Genomic DNA, 20,044 nt, shown 5'->3' on the forward strand with positions numbered 1-20,044 from the left:
TGTTCAGACATCTGTCCAAAATTGAAAGACAAGTTGTGTTGTTCGACGAGAAGCATTGTGAAAGCTTTGAGTCACTTCGAAATGGTGGAAAGGAATGAAGGAGTGCTGTTCCTGACTGTGAAAACCTATATTCAGAACATTTATTCAACATAAATAAGAATGCATTGACAGTAAAATATAATATTGAAATTATATAGGTAAATAATATATATAATTTGTAATAAATTCCACTGTGTATATTCTGCAAGTGCACGTTCAATACAATTAATCACAGGTCTTTTTCACAAGGGTCGTTGGTTTTAGCTGGTTTACTATTGTCCCACTGGTTTCGAGTCCTCTGAAATCCCCTACATGCAGGGAACCAGAACAACAAACCATCTTAGGCTGATTTAAGACGTGTTTCTGTTCTAGCAGGGTTGGTTGTGGAATTTCTCATTCATAAATCTCTAACAGAAGCACTGCTATATTCATTTACATACATATACGCACACTCACTTACACTCATTTAAGTTTGGATTGAAAATCCCAGTCAGCGTTAAGCCCTGAACAGTTAACATTACAGTCCTTATCTACAGCCTCACCCAACTCCATACTCGTCATTCGGGCGGAGCCCCAGTATAAATTCATGCCCTTCTTCTTGAACAACTCTTGCACGGGACATAGGCTACATTCTTCCATCTTCAAGTGACGATCTGCCATCTTATCAGCGTAAGTACACAAACTTTTACTATTCAGAAAAGTGTTGAAATTTAGAGTATAGAGCATAGTACAACTTTGTTAAAATGGGGATTTTTTTTTTTTTTTTTTTTTTTTTTTTTTTTTTTTTTTTTGCTTTTTTAACCGTAACATGTAAGTTATGGCTACTTGTTAGTACGACAAGACTTCGAAATACGAAAATAGTTTTCGAGAAGCCTACGAATGTGACGTGTGCGTAGATGCACAGATTCTATGGACGTCAGCGTCATTTACATAATAGAATCTAAACTTTACAGGAAGATTAAAAGTCCGCTGTTAATTTTAAATAACTGCTGTTAATACTTAAATAACTGAAAAAAATTGCATTAGCATATACTATTATTAAATGCCTAAATTTTTACTGCATCTACTTGGCAAGACGGTTGGCGGTATTACACTTTGGCTTATTTCCAAATGGAAAAATCCACTTCTGTTTCAGTCTGCCCAACAGGAGGAGAACAATGGGCTGTTTGCACAATATTCGGTTTGATTAAGGGATGAGACACTCACATAAACTAATGTTATCTCTCACTGTAGACAGTCACAATGCCGTCTGATCTGGAGAGAGCGATGGAGACGCTGATCACAGTGTTTCACCGTTATGCGAGCAAAGAGGCTGGAAATACATCAACATTAAGTCGCAAAGAGCTCAAAATGCTGATGGAGGCAGAGTTGGCTAGCTTTCTGAAGGTACAACATTCCATCTGTTATTGCTACACCCAGGGTGGGGCAACTCTAAACATGGTGACTTGGGCCCTGTGATGATCGGGGCCCTCTATGGTGTACATTTTTGGCCCTGCTCACTGTGTATCTTTCAGAATTTTCTAAAACTTTACTCTTTTTCCATCATCTATAGAAAACTGCTCCCATTTGTTCTATTTCAAACATGTTTCTCTCATCTCTTCTGTTGTAGTCTCAGAAGGACCCTGCTGCCATAGACAAGCTTATGAAGGATTTGGATGCTAATAGTGATGGAGAGGTGAATTTTGAAGAGTTTGTGTCTCTTGTGGTGGGCCTGTCCATTGCCTGTGAACAGATCTACAAGATACACATGAAGCAGGGGCCAGGGGGTGTCAAAAAGCAATAAAATTTTGTTAATAGGTTTTAATAAACCATTTCAGCCACATGCCTCGATTTGCAGTTGTTACTACAGTTACACTTTATGTATGTAAAGGAGGGTGTTTCTTTAGTTCTGTTAAGTGATGTTAAATTTTATTTTAATTTTTTATATATATATATATATATTATATATATATATATATATATAGATATATATATATATATATATAAGTATTTGTATTAGACACGAAAAAACTCATCCACAAAAGTCCTGTAAGTTCCAGCACAGAAGTAAACACTTTCTTTATATACATCTTGTTGTTTTTTTGTCGTCCTTTGCTTCCATGCAGTTCAGGACTGGATTCAACAATTCTTTGCAAAGTTATAAAGATATTATGTCACAAGTTTTTTTTTTCAATTAGACTCTTGGAGACTTTCAAGGGGGAATGCAATGTCCTCTATGATTCACTCACATTGGAACTGGAGGACTCCGATCTCAAATTGAGTTAGAGAGATTGTGCTTTACAATCTTAACATGAAATGTATTCCAGAACTAAGCACTTTGTTAGAACTGACATTTTTATTTTAATGATTATTCTATAAAATGGGTGCCATTCTGTCCATTATTTGCACAACTTATAAGAAGTATGAGCATTAAATTATATTTACTTTTCACAAGCGCAAGGCCTTTAAAGTAAAATAACTGGTCAGCTTTGTTATTTAGGCATGATGCCACAAAATACAGCATGTTAAAATGCATTCATTTAGCTTGAGATGAGAATGCAATTTGTTAACCCTTTAACATATTATATATATTAGGGAACAAATGGTGTAGAAACAATTTTAATTCCAAAATTGCTAATAAATTTCATAATTAATTACAAAGAAATGCCAAGTAACACATTAAATCCAATGTGAAATTTTGAAGCAGAAAGACTTCAATTGTATTTTCATGTAAAACATACTTCAATAATCTTTGTTTTTTAGGCCACCTGCCCCAAATGTTTAAAATCATTTAAGTTTGCTTTCTTTAATGGTCCCATAAGAGAATAACTGTCATTCAGTCTCACTGTCTAATAGCCAATGAGTGACATCACACAGGTGTCTTATCAATCCTTACAACTAAGATAAAGATGGAGCATTTATTCTGTCTCACTGGTGAAAATGTAAAATATTTTATATGATTATACAATATGTAATCTATAAAATATACAAACATATTTAAATAATTATTTTTTATTTTCCTGACACTGTTATTTTTAACTAATACAAATATGAAAAATGAAGGTTGATTCTGAATGCTTTCTATTTAGATTAGAAAGGCAGGTTCAACTCTCATCCTGGCATTCACTGTTTTTATAACCTACCTAAATCCACCATTTACACAACAGACATTCAGTAAACAGATTTAAGTCTGGGCAGGACAGATCAATATTTTATGTATCCCTGCGATCACATACATTTGTGTGTTATCTGTGGAACATCATATTCATGATTTGTACCCTCACGGGACCTCATGCACATGCTGGTGTTTATTTTAAATACACATTTTAAATATTAAAATACACTTTTAGGATCTAGAGTTTAAAATAATCCCATTATAGTTCACTCATTGACACATCTGGTTGGTGATTTTCAAATGTGTGTGCTTTCTTCCCCCCTCAGGAACCTCAAACAGTATGTGGGTGTGTTTGAAATCCGTGTAAACAGTCGAGTTGCCAAGCAATCATGAATGACTCTGGGGTGTGTCAACCTAATGAGGTCATGGCAACAATAGCCTACTAACATGTTTCTCTCTCTCTCTCTCTCTCTCTCTCTCTCTCTCTCTCTCTCTCTCTCTCTCTCTCTCTCTTCTCCGTAAGGCACATGATACGTGTGAACTTTAAATACATAGACACATAGTTCAGATCTTGATGAGATTACTACAGTAAGTATATTGATTAGTATGTGTACATATATTGCCTTCTCATAAGCTATTACATGATGCACAAACAAACTGAATGAGACAAGGACGATTGTACGGAAGTTCTAAGCGGCCATCCATTATAATTTTTTTCCTTTTTGTTTTCTCGTTATAACGATTTAATTTTCTCGTTATCTCGACATAATGAAAGTCGTTTTCTCGTTATAACGACTTAATTTTCTCGTTATCTCGACATAACGAAAGTCGTTTTCTCGTTATAACGACTTGATTTTCTCGTTATCTCGACATAACGAAAGTTTGTTTTCTCGTTATAACGAAATGAAAGTTTTACTGTTGCTATAGTAACGAACTCAACTTTGACAGGCATCTGATGGGACAGCCATGCAGGCGCTCTTACTGTAGCCTATATTTCAGCAACTTTTGCTTCGCCTAGGTAATAATAACGTCTACAATACTGTATAAATAAAGGCTGATCAATCACTGTTGATTTTTTTTCCAGAGACAGTACCAACGAACGTTTTGTTTTTGTAATTAACATGTTTAAATGGCAACACCGCGCCATTAGAGCTGCTTGGATTAAACTCACTTTTAATTTTCCCTTTATATGAAATAAAATTATATATAATTTGTAATTTGTAGTAGTCATTATGTGGCAGATATCATGTGTGTTACAAGCTTCTGTTTGAAAAGAGCGTTCATGTGTACGTGTAGTGTATGTGTGTGTGTGTGTAGAAAAAAACCATTACAACATTACAGAACAAAACTGAATTAAATTAGCCTATGGATTTTACATATACATCACATTTCTCATCAATATGGTTAACAATAAAGATTAGTTCTAAGGAAAAGAAGCACATCAGCCTACATCGTTAAATCCCGTCCTACTGTAGATAAACAGAACATCTCCGCTTATTAACTACCTAATCATTAAATTAAAATTAAATTTAAATTAATCTAAAAGAAGCACAAATATAATATATATTGGTGCAAACAGAATACAGTGATGTCAACCTTGGTTTTGATAAGCAGTTATTGATGAAACAGAATGCGTTGGTGAAACTCATGCATCTAGCAGGAACTTAATACACAAAATATTCATATTGATTCAAGCATTTAACATTTATGAATTAATTAAATGTCAGTAATAAACAAGACTGCACAAATTATAGCGATCACGAGGAAGGTCCGCGTACAGTAAAGTGGATAGTATACAACACCCCATCAGTTATATTCAGGTCTATAGTGCCACCTGCTGGCGCAGTTTTGTAAATTCTTAGAGAAAATTAAGTCGTTATAACGAGAAAACGAACTTCGTTATGTCGAGATAACGAGAAAATTAAGTCGTTATAACGAGAAAACAAAAAGAAAAAAATATATAATGCATGGCCGCTTAGAACTTCCGTACGATTGTGATTTGTCTATTTATTTATTGTAAAAGTAAATTTGTCTAAAGTAGTGACTAGCCAATAGAGGGCGCTGGGAAGCCGCCCTTCCCGAGTCACACACACACACACACACACACACACACACACACACACACACACACACACACACACACACACACACACACACATTAATAATAATAATAATAATAATAACAATAATACTAATAAATATATAAATAGCACACTATACATAGCTACATTGTTAATAATTAAAATTAAAGGGTTTTTTAAATTTAACATTTTTTTTTTTTTTAATTTACCAGAAAATCAAACTTAAACTCCGGAACTTGGTAATATATTTATTAGGGCTGTCAAATGATTAATCACGATTAATCACATCCAAAATAAAAGTTTTGTTTACATAATATATGTATGTGTACAGGGTATATTTATTATGTATATATAAATACACACACATAAATTATATATTTAGAAAATATTTACATGTATATACATTTATATATTTATATTCTTATATATTTTATATTATATATAAATATATTTAATATATAAACATAACATATTCTTCTTAAATATATACATCCATGTGTGTTTATTTATATATACATAATAAATATACACAGTATACACACATATATTATGTAAACAAAACTTTTATTTTGGATGTGATTAATCGTGATTAATCATTTGACAGCCCTAATATTTATATTATCAAATATGTTTCAAATTCTAGTCTTAATATTTATTAACTTCTGTTCATTTTTTATTCTTAAACTTTAACTGTTTAACCTTAAACCATACTGGGATGTTTACTGAAACGTTGGATGTGGCACAGCCCTAGAAAATTTCCCACCAGCATCCACTGTTAATGTCTGTCATATTACCATTTAATTATGGAGGAAGGTGATCACTAGATGTCAGCAGTAAACCACATGACATGAGCACATCAACTCGCTCTCCCTCTTCTCCACTCCTCCTTTTCTATTTCCCGTCTCATAGGCAAACACTACTTTCATTTTTCCCCTACAATAGCTCCACAAATGAGATCAAACATGTCTGTGGGTGTTTTGCTAAATGCTTGTTTAGCGCACAATACTGTTCACATCTGCCTCCGATTAATTATTTTAAAAATTGGCATGCTAACATAAACATACTTCTTTTCCCTTATCAGACATGATGTTAAAGTGTCATAATAATGTCATATAAAGTGACACCAGTCATTTTATTTTGTGCATTTTCTTTTTTCTTTTCCTTTTCTATTTTCTTTTCCTTTGGTATATTATATTTTTTTACTGATAGAGAGGACATGATCTTTCATGATGTATTCTCATGGCTATGGCACCTATACACCAATAATGTGTGTGTGTGTGTTTGTGACATTGACATTTACTTTGTTGTTTGTGTTATCAGCTTGATTGTGTTCTAAAGATATTCTGTTATAATCATTAAAAGAAGATTCATGATATATATGTTAGGTTAAGTGAATTCAAAAGGGTGTGGTCTGTTTATCCGGGTGTTCAGGATCCAAAACTAGACTAATAGCAATATTATGACAATCATGGCTGATGAGTCAATGTCTTAGCATTTCTCTCATAAAGGAAAAGCTTAAAGGAAATAATCCCGTTGCTGCACAACCGAGCAGTCATCAGTTTCATGAAGTTGAGCAGTCATTGTTTAGTATGTGGTTTTGTGCACCGTTGTATGCATCATTATATATGTCTGCAGATGGCTTCATTTTTGTTTGCATTTCTGTGTACAGCTATAGCTAAAGTATTCATGTAGTGTCTTTGCAAAACGAGGCCATTTTGTAAATATCAGGCATTCTTTGATGTCTGAAGACTAGATTTAGAGAGGATAAGCATGTCTCTGTTTATTCCAAATATGAAGCTTCACTTGGAGCTTGTGATTCAAACCTCCACGAAAACATCAGCAACAACGTCATAGCTACACAATGAGTCTTTTGTTTTTATCCTAAATGCTGAATCTGAAACATTTTTAAAAGAATGTTTAAAGATTGGCCATTCACATCAGACAGAGAGAGAGAAAAAACATGGCGTTTAGGGGAGACAACGCCCAAAAGTGCGAGCGAAAGAGTCACTAAAATATGACTCAGATTCCCCATGCAGTCTGACTGGGGAAATCCCCTATATTTTGTTTATTTATTTACTATAAACTAGCTGAGTCAAACAAAGCAGAATATGGTCTTTAAAGCTGAAAAATGTAAAGCTTTTTTATGGCATGTGAGTCTCGTCAAACTGAGTTGGCGTGCTACAGATCCTTCATAGCACATGAATGAATCATTCCTGCCATTGTGTGTGCTGTGGAGTAAAAAATAAGTGCTTTAAAAGCAGCAGATGATTCACCCTGACAAAACATCCACACAACTTCTCTGGGAACACACCAATCTCAAGGTAGGTAAAATAAAATATAGAGCGAGAGAGAGAGAAATGAAAGTTCAAAAAGCAGGAAATACAGAGCTACAAAAAAGTTTATAGAAATGCAGTCCATCATTTTGTGGGTATTTTTGCAACAGATATAATTGTGTTGCATTGCATTGGCTAAGTTCTTTTCTGGATGAGAAATGCATGGAGAGGTGCGGACTGGCATTAGTGCACTTCATGAGATGCTCTAAATGAATTCTCTCTCTTGTTTTCTTTCTCATAGACATGTCTAAGCTGGAGAAAGCCATTGTGGCCATAGTGGAGGTGTTTGAGGAGTATGCAGGGACAGATGAGCAGAAAACCCAGCTCAGTAATGCTGAACTTGGCCAGCTTATTAAAGCCCAAATTACCAGTCCTGAATTTAAGGTGAGAATTAGACAGAAGCATAGAAATAAAAAGATAAAGTTGTGAGGAAGAAAGTTATTGGTTGGAGGAAGTGAACACTTCCAACATGTTGCAACAAATCTATTTCCTATTATATGCTGTCCAGTTGTTGTGTTATGTTATTATGGCAACCTGGCATGAGAGGGGTTTACCCTAATGAGCCATAAGATGCATGTATGAGGCTCTTCATTTTAGCCACCTTTCACTTGCTAATATACTTTTTAGTATCTTGTACATACTGCCTCCACTAGTTGCTCCTTGCATGCTTTTTATTTTTTATTTTATTTATATTTGTTTCAGTACAGCTATGAGTGGTATGTAAGTAATTACAGCATTGACATTCCTCCCTTCATGTCTGTCTCAGGATAAAGTGGATCCAGATAATATTAAGGATGTCATGGAAGAGCTGGATAAGAACCATGATGGTGAAGTGAACTTCCGTGAATTCAGTCAGTGTATTGCTGGCTTAGCCAAGGCCTACTACATAAAGAAGCATGGCAAGGAAAAGTGCAGAGGAAAGGGCAGGGGGTGTCAGGATAAGTGAACATACACATCCTTACACTCCTGATGCACTAGACTTTTGCCTCCTACAAGGTTCCAATGTACCTCTCGATAATGTGTAATAATGTTGGAAACAATTTTATATGCTATAAGACAGGCACAGTAAAAATGGTTTGAACAAATATAATGCCTGTTAGTCCATATAGTAGGAAACATTTCTCAACAGTGTTGCCTAATGAACAATAAAATTTACTTAGACATGCATTTTGCAGTAGTGTAATGTATAGTTTTCTGGAGACTAATAAAAACCTCTTTTCATCACTCATGTACTTCTCACTTAATTATTTCACTTAATTTATGTAATCTTTTACCAATGATGGCATTTATGATTTCATATTATTTCATGTAAATATGCATATGTACATCATTAATTGCACGCAATGTTTTCAAAAAACTTGTATAGCACATACATTTATTGAAATGATTGGATGTTGGGCCTTAATATTATATGGAGTTTTGGAGGTCAAGGAACCACTCTATATATATACCATATATTTTATATATATATAAAAAATTATATATATATATATATATATATATATACCTATATATATATATATATATATATATATATAATATAACATCCTTATATAAAAGGTAATTCATAATTCATAGACACTTAAATTCTTGTCCTTCTAAACTGACTTTTTGCGCATTTGTTGAATGAAGCTTTAGTGCAGTTGACCTACTTGCTCAATGCAAATGTGCATTCAAATATATTCTTATAAGAGAATAGCTTTGTAACATTATTTTGACACTAATGACTCTGTCACGCCTCTGTTTTACAAATGCTGTCACTTCTGTGAATGTTCAGTAACCTTAGAAAAAGCTCACAATTTGCTATTAGGTGTATGTAGCACCCTTTGAAAAAGTCATTTAAACATTTGTCTAAAAAGTTTGACTTTAAATAATTCCATGCACACTTAAGTCACATTACATTGTAATAAAATGTATTCCAAACCCCAAATGTAAGCATACAGGCATGCAGTTTTTCATAAAGGCCTAGATCAAACAGAAGTGTGCTGATAGGAGTGCAGGTAGTTCTGTTTGAAATATCTCGTTTTATATTGACTTATTCAAATTGAAAGTTCTGCTGCAATGCAAAGACAAATAACAAAGATTGATGTCAAATATCAGTCAGTTATATGTGACATTTACAGACTCAAGATAAAAAAAATCAGTATTCAAATCCCCTTTTACCAGTCAAAGAGAGTAATATATCAGACTTTTGCATAATAGCAGTTTCAGGTAAAGTAAGGAAAGTAAAAGTGAAAAAGTGAAAGTGACGTGACATACAGCCAAGTATACTCAGAGTTCGTGCTCTGCATTTAACCCATCCAAAGTGCACACACACAGCAGTGAACACATACACACCATGAACACACACCTGGAGCAGTGGGCAGCCATTTATGTTGCGGCGCCCGGGGGTATACTTATACTTATACTTATACTTATACTTATACTTATACTTATACTTATACTTATACATATTTTACATTTTATATTTTTTAGGAGGGTTTTTTATAAAGAGAGTTTTACTGTACAAATGAGAACAATAGCAGCAATCAGATCAACAAGAGAACAACAACGGTATACAAGTGCCATGACAAGTATGGTTAGTCTAGTACAGTACACGTAGCCAGGGTTTTTTTTTTTTTTTTTTTAAAGAATATGATAGACAAGAAAAAATATACTTATACTTATACTTATACTTATACTTATACTTATATCCACAGTCCTAATCCTTTTCTCACATTACTATAGTTATGAAAATGTACATGAATATGCCAATACATGAAGCAACATGTCATGCAAATGCTTGTTTTGTTGATAAAAAAACCCCACAAATTATTTATTGAGCATAATTTTTTGTTTGAATAATTAGACTAAAAATGAATACGAATTTTGCATGTCTTATTTAATTTGTCCTGCTTTTACTTAAATGGCAGACACACTCGCATGAACTCCACAAGTTTGTGTAAAACCTGATGATCATGTCCTCCTGCAGGATTTGAAATTCAAGATTCAAAGAACATGAAGAACATGTGACCGTCTGTAGAAAACCAAATTCACATGATCAATGCCACTCATTTTTTTGATTAGTGGCATAGAAATACTGCCACGCATTCTCTTTCATTTCTTTTAACTTCCAGTTTTATATAACATTTTTGAATCCCAGATTTCAGCTTCACTGCAGGGACACCTGTTTCTCTGCTGTATATATTGTTTTTCCCAGAGTGCAGTCCCTGTCCTCCGCACCTGTCTAATGTAAGAGTGAACACACCCACATGTTCCTAAACACACAAACAGCATCTCTATCAGGCCTGTTTACATGGAACAGATGGCATTGGCTTGGAAGAAATCCTCTGGTACTTGCACCCAACATGATGTAACCTGGAAAAAAAGTCATAATGTGAGGAAAACTGTATCTAATTAGCGCCATAACAGTGCAATTGTTTTACATTTACAGATTTAAAAGTATATTCCTAGCATGAGTGCATTTAGTGTGTTGCGTGTGACTAGAATGAGTAGGTGTGTCTAAACTTTCGACTTGTCCCAAGTACCTTATCTATTGTGGATCAGTTCTTAATGTGAAGTCATTCATCTCTTTACCGTAACTCAATGTCAGAACACACAGTGTCTGCAAGAGACTGTCTGAATGTTTAAAATGAGAAATAGATGATTCCATGAGCTGTGCATGCATGACTTGAAACTGCATTCAAATATGGGCTGTTTGTGACTCATCTGATGTCTATTTATATGCATGAAAACTTGCAGGGAATAATTTCCCTTGGGCGCATCTCCATAAATCAGTCATTTAAATCAGGAAACTGCACAGCATTCAGAGCTCAAATCCAGTCACTGAATTCCTGATCTACATGCTTCTGTCCCAACCGGTCATTTTTCTCTTGTTTTTATTGCTATGTGGCATGATTTCGGTGTGGTGATGTGGTGACATACCTAATCACCACAGTCTTCAACTGTTCAACTGTTCAACTTCAAGAATGAAAGCAGACAAAGACAGACAAATAGAAGCATAAAAAAATATAAGTTCAGAGGCGATAAATATAGTTTGCAAATTGCAATACACATTTACATTTGTTTAGCAAAGCGACATACGACTGCTGCAACAAGAGCGATTTACACTAAAAAGACTGTAATATGAGGAGTGTTGTAATATAAGGCTTCAGAGTTACATTTAGAAAAGAATGAGGTAATATCGGTCAAACACTGACTGCAGGCTTCTCACATGAACATGGATTTGAGTGGAGGTAAATGGTGCACATCCAGTGACAGTTCAAGTAGAGCCACATTAACACTAACAGAGACCCCAGGGCTTTAATCTCGGAGGAGCCTGACACACCTTCATTTCGCAGACAATGCAACGGCCTACTGATTACATGATCATTTTGCACAAGTAACCTGTATTTCTGTTGAGGTAGGGACAAATACAATAGACAGCAACTTCCGAATGTAATTCCTACTCATAAATGTTTCATAGAGATTCATTTGAATTGTGTCCTGTATAGGCATGGTATAGCAAGATGAGAAAAAAACCTATATATTCTGTGGAAATTTTTAAATGGGTTGTGATTTAGCGAGAGGTCAAATGGCTGGTCATAGTTAATGCAGCCAGTAGCCACTGTGAAGTTAAATAGCTTGTTATTTAATATTCTTAATCACCATATGGCTGAATGGTTCTCATTGTGAAACCGTGCCGTTAGGTTCAGTTGACACGGTTACTGTTTCTTTTGCGTGATTCTGAAGGTAAACATTGTAGCGAGCGAGAGTATGATCGCATCATAGGCTAAATTTTATACATGCAACAGCCTGGAATGGTTTGATAATCATACCGTTTCTCACCATTCTGAAAACCATTCGGCTCGAAGGAGGAAAAGCACTTATTTGTGAGGAAATTCTGGTTTGTTGACTAACCTAAAAGGGACTACTAAACTCTATATATTATCTTTTAATTAGTAAATATATATATTAAATATGAATAAATTATAAATAAAAATAGATTCTTTAACTGTTCCATTTAAATCTGATTTGTAAATTATAAATAAATGGAGTTCCAAACCCGTGACATCATCATTGCATATGATATGATTTAAAGATGAATGTGTACATATAAAACGTCCAGAAATGTCACATCTTCAAAGTAGTTGTGACATTAGGGTCGTTAGAATTTTTTGAGCATCAAAATACATGTTTGGTCCAAAAATATAAAAAAACTAGGATTCAGCACTTTTCCCGGGAGTTATCCCGCGTTCACAGATGTTGAGAACGAATCAATGTAAAAACGGATCTTTCTTGAACCAGTTCACCAATCGAACTGAATCGTTTGAAACGGTTCGCGTCAACAATATGCATTAATCCACAAATGACTTAAGCTGTTAATTTTTTACAGTTTTTCTCAAATGCTAAAACACAAAAGCCAATCCTCTAAACCAAATGACCAGTTGTCTAAACACATTTACTAAATCTAGCCATCATTTTCCAATATCATAAACACATTTCACATGAAGACACAATTCACAAAACACAATCCTCCGTTCTCATAAATCTGAAACACATTTTTTTTTTCTGCTACAAAACACAAGTTGCAGAAGAACTCTGCCATATTCTCAAGCTCATGTGATGCAAAATGCTTGTCAGCAATATTTGAACACACGACGTTTGAAGACACTTGTTGCTTATGCTGTGACCACAGTATAAAAGCAAGTTCAGAGTGCACAGTTTGCTGAAGATTCCAAACAAACACAATGGATGAAGGCAGAGTCAGGGGAAGAGGAATTCGAGTCAGAGGAGGGAGAAGAGCTGGCCATGGAAGAAGAGGAGCAGGCCAACGAGGAAGAGGAGTTCAAATCAGTGGAGGAAGAGGAGCAGGCCAACGAGGAAGAGGAGTTCAAATCAGTGGAGGAAGAGGAGCAGGCCAACGAGGAAGAGGAGAAGGTCCAGGAGGGAGAGCAAGACAACCTCGCACCATCATTGACCATGTCATTGTCCATGGCATGACAATGGCTGAAGCAGGACTACGAGTCCGTCCAAACCTGAGTAGGTTCACCGTGGCCACCATTATCAGGGCATTCAGACAACACAACAGGTATTGTACTCTATTGGTTTCTTTGTCACAATACAATTTTACAAGCCTGTGAAAGTAGTCTATTGGTTTCAAATCAGTTGTTACTGTATTGTAAAACATGTCAATTGACAACACGTTTCTTTCTTTAGAGTTGAAAGAATGCCACATAGAGGTGGGAGGGTTGCCATATTTACAGCGGCACAAGAAACCCTCATTGTGGATATGGTCCGTGAGAACAACCTCATCAGACTCCGGGAGATCAGAGACAAAGTCATTGCCGATAATGTCAACTTTGAGAGCATTGATGTCAGCTTGGCCACAATAGACCGTGTTCTCCGGAGCCAAAAGATGCGGATGAAACAGGTCTATAGGGTTCCCTTTGAGCGCAACTCTGTGCGACACAAAGACCTACGTTACGAGTATGTGCATGTAAGTATACATCCATGTTCACAGTACAGTTAGTGGACATACTGTGTACTCAGTGGCCTACATTACTTCTGGACAATACTGTGCTACCTGATTGACAGTTGTTCTGAACACCTGTGCACTTTCACATTTTCACAGAGGATATTACAGTTGGACGTGATGGCCAGACCTCATGAGTACCTCTTCCTGGATGAGGCTGGCTTCAACCTGCAGAAACGAAGGCAAAGAGGCCGTAACATCATTGGCCAAAGAGCCATCACTGAGGTTCCTGGCCAGGGGGGGGGGGGGGGTAATATTACTCTTTGTGCAGCCATTGGTTTGGAGGGGCTTGTCCACCGGCATGCTGTCCTTGGGTCTTACAACACCCAACGTCTCCTCACCTTCCTAGAGGAGCTAAAAGACATCCTCCTGGACCGCCAACAACACAATCCTGGGCCCGCACATCACATTTGTGTGATCATTTGGGACAATGTACGCTTCCACAAAACAAAACAAACCAAATCAAAGTGGTTCACCACCAACAGTAACCACTTTTTAAATGTTTGTCTGCCACCCTACTCCCCTTTCCTGAACCCTATAGAGGAGTTCTTCTCATCGTGGAGATGGAAGGTTTATGACAGACAACCATACACTAGAGAGAACCTCCTAAGGGCAATGGAGCTGGCCTGTGTTGACATCCCAGTGGAGGCCTTTCAAGGATGGATTTGCCATTCCAGGGTGTTTTTCCTGCAGTGCCTGGCAAGAGACAATATAGCCTGCGACGTGGATGAGGTGATGTGGCCCGATGCAGCTCAGCGACATGATGCTGCACAGTGATTGTGGTGTGTGTGGTGTGGACGTGGATAAAAATAAAAAAAAAACTTCACACCCTGATCATGTTTTCAAGAGTACTGTTGTGTGCAATAGATTCTGTTTTTGCATTGAGTTGTTACAGTAGTGTACATGCAGAATTTACTATAGACTTATACTCTTCATATGAAACTCACAAATCTAAATGCCTAATCCTCTGCAGAGATCTAAGAACATCTATTACTGTAAAGTTTCTAAAAATATGCATTGTTAGTTATGAAACAAAGAACCTTCTCACAAATTGAGCATTGTGTTTTCAATTGTTTTGCTGTAGTGTGTAATGATGTGTATAGTGTGTTTACATTTTTGAAAGCTTCGAGCTGCTCTCTTTTGGTGTGAAAGTTTGAGTTTTGAAGTGAGAAGGTGTGGTTGTGTTTATGTAGCTTTAGAAAAGGGTGTTGTGTTTAGACATTGGGGAACATGAAGGAAACGTTTGTGAAATGTGTTTTAGCATTTGAGAAAAACTGTAAACATGGCTGACACTCCCTCTGAGTTCAAATAAACCAATATCCCGGAGTAATTCATTTACTGCACCATGACTGAACCGAGCCAGATAACGAACGAAACATTGACTCGTTCTCGAGTCAAGAACCGTTTCTGTCGGACGCGTGCGATTCGAGAAACGGAGGAGCTGATGATTGCGCATGCGTGAAGCAGACTGACACACAGCGCGTCTACTGAACCGAACTGGTGTCTTTTGGTGATTGATTCTGAACTGATTTCTGTGCTAATGTTATGAGCGCGGATAAACCTTTGAATCAAGGGCAATCATCGCCAATGAAGTCATTACGTCGAGCGCAAAAGAACTGGTGAACCGTTTTCGGCAACCGGTTTATTGAATCAAACTGTCCGAAAGAACCGGTTCGCGGACAAGAACAGAACTTCCCATCAGATACGGTGATCCGAAAACCGATGCAACGGTTCTTTGACTCGAGAACGAGTTCAATGGTTTCGTTCGTTATCTGGCTCGGTTCAGTCAGTGTACTGTTTGAGGTAAATTACTCCGGGATTTTATTTGAACTCAGAGGGTTAGTGTCAGCCATGTAAAAAAGTTAACAGCTTAATGTCATTTGTGTGCTTATTGTTGACGCGAACCGTTTCAAAACATTCAGTTTTGGTGAACTGGTTCAAGAAGATACATCGAGTGATTCGTTCGCGAACCGGATGTGGGTGAACGCGCTCATAACAGACCCGGGAGAGAAGTCAATGCTGAATAAAGTCGTAGTTTGATATTTTTGGACCCAAAATGTATTTCGATGCTTCAAAAAATTCTAACGGACCCTTTGTCACATGGACCTACTTTGAAGATGTTTTTATACCTTTCTGGACGTGGACAGTATACCGTACATACATTCTCAATGGAGGGACAGAAAAAGCTCTCGGACTAAATCTAAAATATCTTAGACTGTGTTCCGAAGATGAACGGAGGTCTCACGGGTTTGGAACGACATGAGGGTGAGTCATTAATGACATAATTTTGATTTTTGGGTGAACTATCCCTTTAACTGTTCCATTTAAATCTGATTTGCTTTCTCTGCTGTGGAGTCAAGACATTTGCAAATATGATTAAAAGATGAATATGCGTCAAAACTACAGAATGTCATATTTTATTATTAGGTCTTTCGACACATACATGTTTTACCAAATAAAAAGGACAGCACTTTTAGAGTTCATCCCACTATTTGATGTGAGCATAAGTATTGGAACAGTTGAATTTAAGGTGGATGTAAAAGATTAAAAGCTAATATTTAGTTGCAGATCCCTTGCATGCAATCAGAGCAGTGAGTCTGCAACCCATAGACATCACCAGACTCTTGGTCTTATGCTTTGAAATACTTTTCCCCAGCCTTTAATGCAGCCAATTCCAACTGTTGCTTGTTTTGGGGAGTTTCTGTCTTTAGTGTCCTCTTCAGCTGGTGAAATTAATGTTCCATCAGATTTAATCTGGAGATTGATTTGGGCAACATTTCTTTGCCATGATAAAGTATTTGACTGAACTGGCAGGGTGCTTTGGGTCATTGTTCTGATCCAATATGAAGTGCTGTCTAATGAGTTTGCTGGCATTTTCTTGAATATTGGTAGCCAAGATGATTTTGTACCCTTCCAAATTCATTCAGTCATGACACCACCTCCACTAAGCTTTACAGATGAAGCTGCATTTTTAGGATCATTTGCAGCTCCCTTTTTTCTCCACACTTTTGCTTTGCAATCACTTAGATAAAGGTTAATCTTTGTCTCATCGGTCCATCAACTCAGTTCCAAAACTCTACTGGCTCACATTTGTGAAGAATCTTGCCTTTATGTTTTTGGTGCTGATCAGAGGTTTGCATCTTGCTGTGTAGCTTCTGTAATTCTGTGTCAAATTCTCCTGCGGTCTGTAGATTGACAGAGCATCAGCCCAGCATTCTGGAGGTTGTTGGTGATTTTACAGACATGTATTTTAGGGTTCATTTTCACAGCTTTTATGATTTGTCTGTCATCAACTACTGTTTGTTTTTCTCAGCCGATCAGGTCGTTGTTGGTTGCTGATGTCGCCGGTAGTTTCTAAGCGGATTTCTCCATGCCCTTTGTTTTCCTATAGCTCTAATTGACTTCCTCTTTTCTTTTAGAATCCAAATTACTTGCATTTCTTTCAGAGTCGTCTTCATCCTGGTTTGTGTGTGTCATCATCGAAGCAGACTTAGAATGCAGAAGCACTGGGATATAACTGATAACACATATTCCCTGCTTTTTAATATCTGAAGAATTAATGCAACAGGACCACAGCTGAACACTTAGAAAGACCTGTGAGGCAACTGTTCCAATACTTATGCTCACATGGATAGGGGAGATGACACTCTAAAAGTGCTGATCTTCTTAGCTGGTAAAACATCTTTGTGTTGAATCACCCAATAATAAAATGTGACATTCTGTAATTTTGTCTCATATTCATCTTTTAATTATATTTACAGATTTCTTGACTCCACACCAAACAGAACAATTTTGTCTTAACTGTTCCAATACTTATGGAGGGCACTATATATACTATAATTACTTTCAATTTTATTTAGATAGATGTTACGTGTCGATGTAATCTGTGTGCCATTGTTCTATTCACCTTAGTCTGATTGTAATGCAGCGTTTTGGTTACAAAACTTAATTAGGCTTTACTTCAATTTAAGAGATAAACCTCATTTCTATTATACTTAAGAGCATAGAAAACATTTTGGAAGCACACAAGAGCATATGAAAAACAGGAAAAGCAGCTGAAAGCTGGAAGATTTCCTTTTCAAAGTTTTCCATGCCAGAGTCAAAATATGGCTGGCATCCGGAAAACATTATCTTTTATCAGCCCACAGAGAGAGAGAAAGGGGGTGAGATAGAAAGAAACAAAGCGAAACAAAGAGAAAGTAAGAAACATGAGTGGTGGGGGCCAGTGGGAAGATGGTGTGAGATTTTTCCATTCTGAGCAACAAAAAAATAGAAGTGCTATAACAAAAAACACAAAGCGTTTCCTATAGGAAACATCATTACATGCGCACAACACAATCCTTTCTTCATTCAACTAATATTATACAGGAGTGAAGAAGAAGTCTAAAAAAACGTCTTTGTGTGACAACCTGGTCTCCCTTATTACTACAGACAACTTAAGATATTATTCAAATTAGCATGTGCTTTAACAAATTCATGCTCATGTATACAGCACTAAGACTCAAATGGATGTATGCTCATTATTACAAGAAAAGAGAAAATGTGTCTTATGTTAAGCTGACGTCTTTTTTCAGTTTAGCTTAAAGTTCTCATTTGTGAGCCATGGAAAGGGGAGTGCTCTAGTTATTGTTGTATGTGATGATGTTTGTGTTCTGTAGTTTTGCTATGAAAATATGGGAAAAAGTGTTTTTGTTTAAATGGGGAGGGGAGGTGGTTTAGTTTAACTGTGTTTAATAATTGCAAAGATATTTTTTCTACGAGTTTTGCACGCATTTATTTGAGGGTCTGGCATATTTTGGTAAAGCCAGATTGCGAAAGTGAGGTAACGGTTAATTATTGTTTTATGACTCACAAGTAAACTGGCCACAGAGTCTTTTGTATAATGACTCACAAGTAAACTGGTGGCAGTGTCCTTTAGATTTTTTAGTTTGTTTTATCTATTTTGCTGCTAAAGGGTGCAAATAATCTTTTTTTGTGTGGGTGTGCATGTATGTGTGTTTCTCACTCTTTTGAAGGGATAATTGAAAAAAATGAAATTTTTTAATTTACTCAAACTCACGTCATTCCAAACATGTATGAATTTCTTTCTTCAGCAGAAGAAGATATTTTAAAGAATGTTTCAATTGGAATCCCTTTAAAAGAAATAAACAGTACACAATAAATTGTATAAAAGTTTTAAAAAGTTAAACATTAACGGTCATTGAGCAACCGTGGGGGAAAAAAAAAAAGCTGAAATTCTACCCAAGTGAGTCACCATCACAGTATTACATTAAGAAAGAGATTAAATAAGGCCAGTGATCTCCACCACCCCCTTTTTTTCTCTTTCCCTTCCTGACTTCTCTCATTTCCACTGCTGTCTTTGTCTGTCTCTGTCACTGGTCTTGAAATATACTAGTCCTCTTAAATGCTTTTACATGTTCTTTACTATTCATTTTCACTCACCCTTCCTTTTCCCTTTGTTCTCTCCATTTTCTTTATTTACTTTTCCAGCAGTGTGTAGCTAATAATAAAAACTACAACTAGCATACACCCAACACACATAATCATTATCAGGGAAACAGTGATTAAGTTCACCCTTCCACAGATTGAATACAGGATAATATCTTATACTGTGCCACCTAGTGACCCAGCATTCAAAAGCAGAATGCATTCTGTTTTTGCATATTTTTTTTCTGTCCAGTATGTAGATTTGTTTGGCAGTGCACTGTCAGAAAAAAAAAAAATACATTGTAAAAAAAAACTGTCTCTTTAGGGGTACAACATTTTGTTACCTGCACAGTGTAGATAATGTGGATATTAATACCTTAGAGAATTACCTTGTGCTCTTAAACCATGCAGGACTGGTTATGACTGCTGGAGTGGCTTCATTATGATTTCAACACTATGTAAGGCAGTATATTCATGGCATCTTTTTTTGATTAATGACATAAATCCAGTGTGAGGTTTCATTACCTAATAGTGATTTTTGCACCCTGTAGCTACA

The 20,044-nt window shown here is 36.2% G+C and overlaps 3 protein-coding genes across 5 annotated transcripts; all 3 read left to right on the forward strand.

Annotated features, from left to right (window-relative positions):
* The first annotated feature begins 554 nt into the window (after positions 1–554).
* LOC109096687 (protein S100-A1-like) lies at positions 555–2,107 on the forward strand. 3 transcript variants are annotated; one of them, XR_006161956.1, is made up of 4 exons: positions 555–708; positions 1,273–1,425; positions 1,649–1,962; positions 2,012–2,107. XR_006161956.1 is itself a non-coding variant. In XM_019110323.2 (3 exons), exons 2-3 carry the CDS (start codon positions 1,282–1,284, stop codon positions 1,820–1,822), a joined length of 318 nt encoding a protein of 105 aa, XP_018965868.1. In that variant the 5' UTR covers positions 555–708; positions 1,273–1,281; the 3' UTR covers positions 1,823–2,107. The 3 variants fall into 3 exon arrangements, 2 of the variants coding, with proteins under 2 accessions (XP_018965868.1, XP_018965869.1); XM_019110323.2 differs by having other exon boundaries at positions 1,649–2,107; XM_019110324.2 differs by having other exon boundaries at positions 600–708; positions 1,277–1,425; positions 1,649–2,107.
* A 5,267-nt stretch (positions 2,108–7,374) lies between these two features.
* Positions 7,375–8,771, forward strand: LOC109073030 (protein S100-A5-like). Its single transcript, XM_019089216.2, has 3 exons — positions 7,375–7,535; positions 7,789–7,931; positions 8,314–8,771. The coding sequence occupies exons 2-3, from the start codon at positions 7,791–7,793 to the stop codon at positions 8,491–8,493; spliced, it is 321 nt and encodes a 106-aa protein (XP_018944761.1). The 5' UTR covers positions 7,375–7,535; positions 7,789–7,790; the 3' UTR covers positions 8,494–8,771.
* A 4,460-nt stretch (positions 8,772–13,231) lies between these two features.
* Positions 13,232–14,838, forward strand: LOC109048526. Its single transcript, XM_042771895.1, has 3 exons — positions 13,232–13,617; positions 13,746–14,025; positions 14,161–14,838. The coding sequence occupies exons 1-3, from the start codon at positions 13,277–13,279 to the stop codon at positions 14,836–14,838; spliced, it is 1,299 nt and encodes a 432-aa protein (XP_042627829.1). The 5' UTR covers positions 13,232–13,276.
* The last annotated feature ends 5,206 nt before the right edge of the window (positions 14,839–20,044 follow it).

Source organism: Cyprinus carpio, chromosome A16, assembly GCF_018340385.1.
Source record: "Cyprinus carpio isolate SPL01 chromosome A16, ASM1834038v1, whole genome shotgun sequence".
Lineage (NCBI taxonomy): Eukaryota > Metazoa > Chordata > Actinopteri > Cypriniformes > Cyprinidae > Cyprinus > Cyprinus carpio.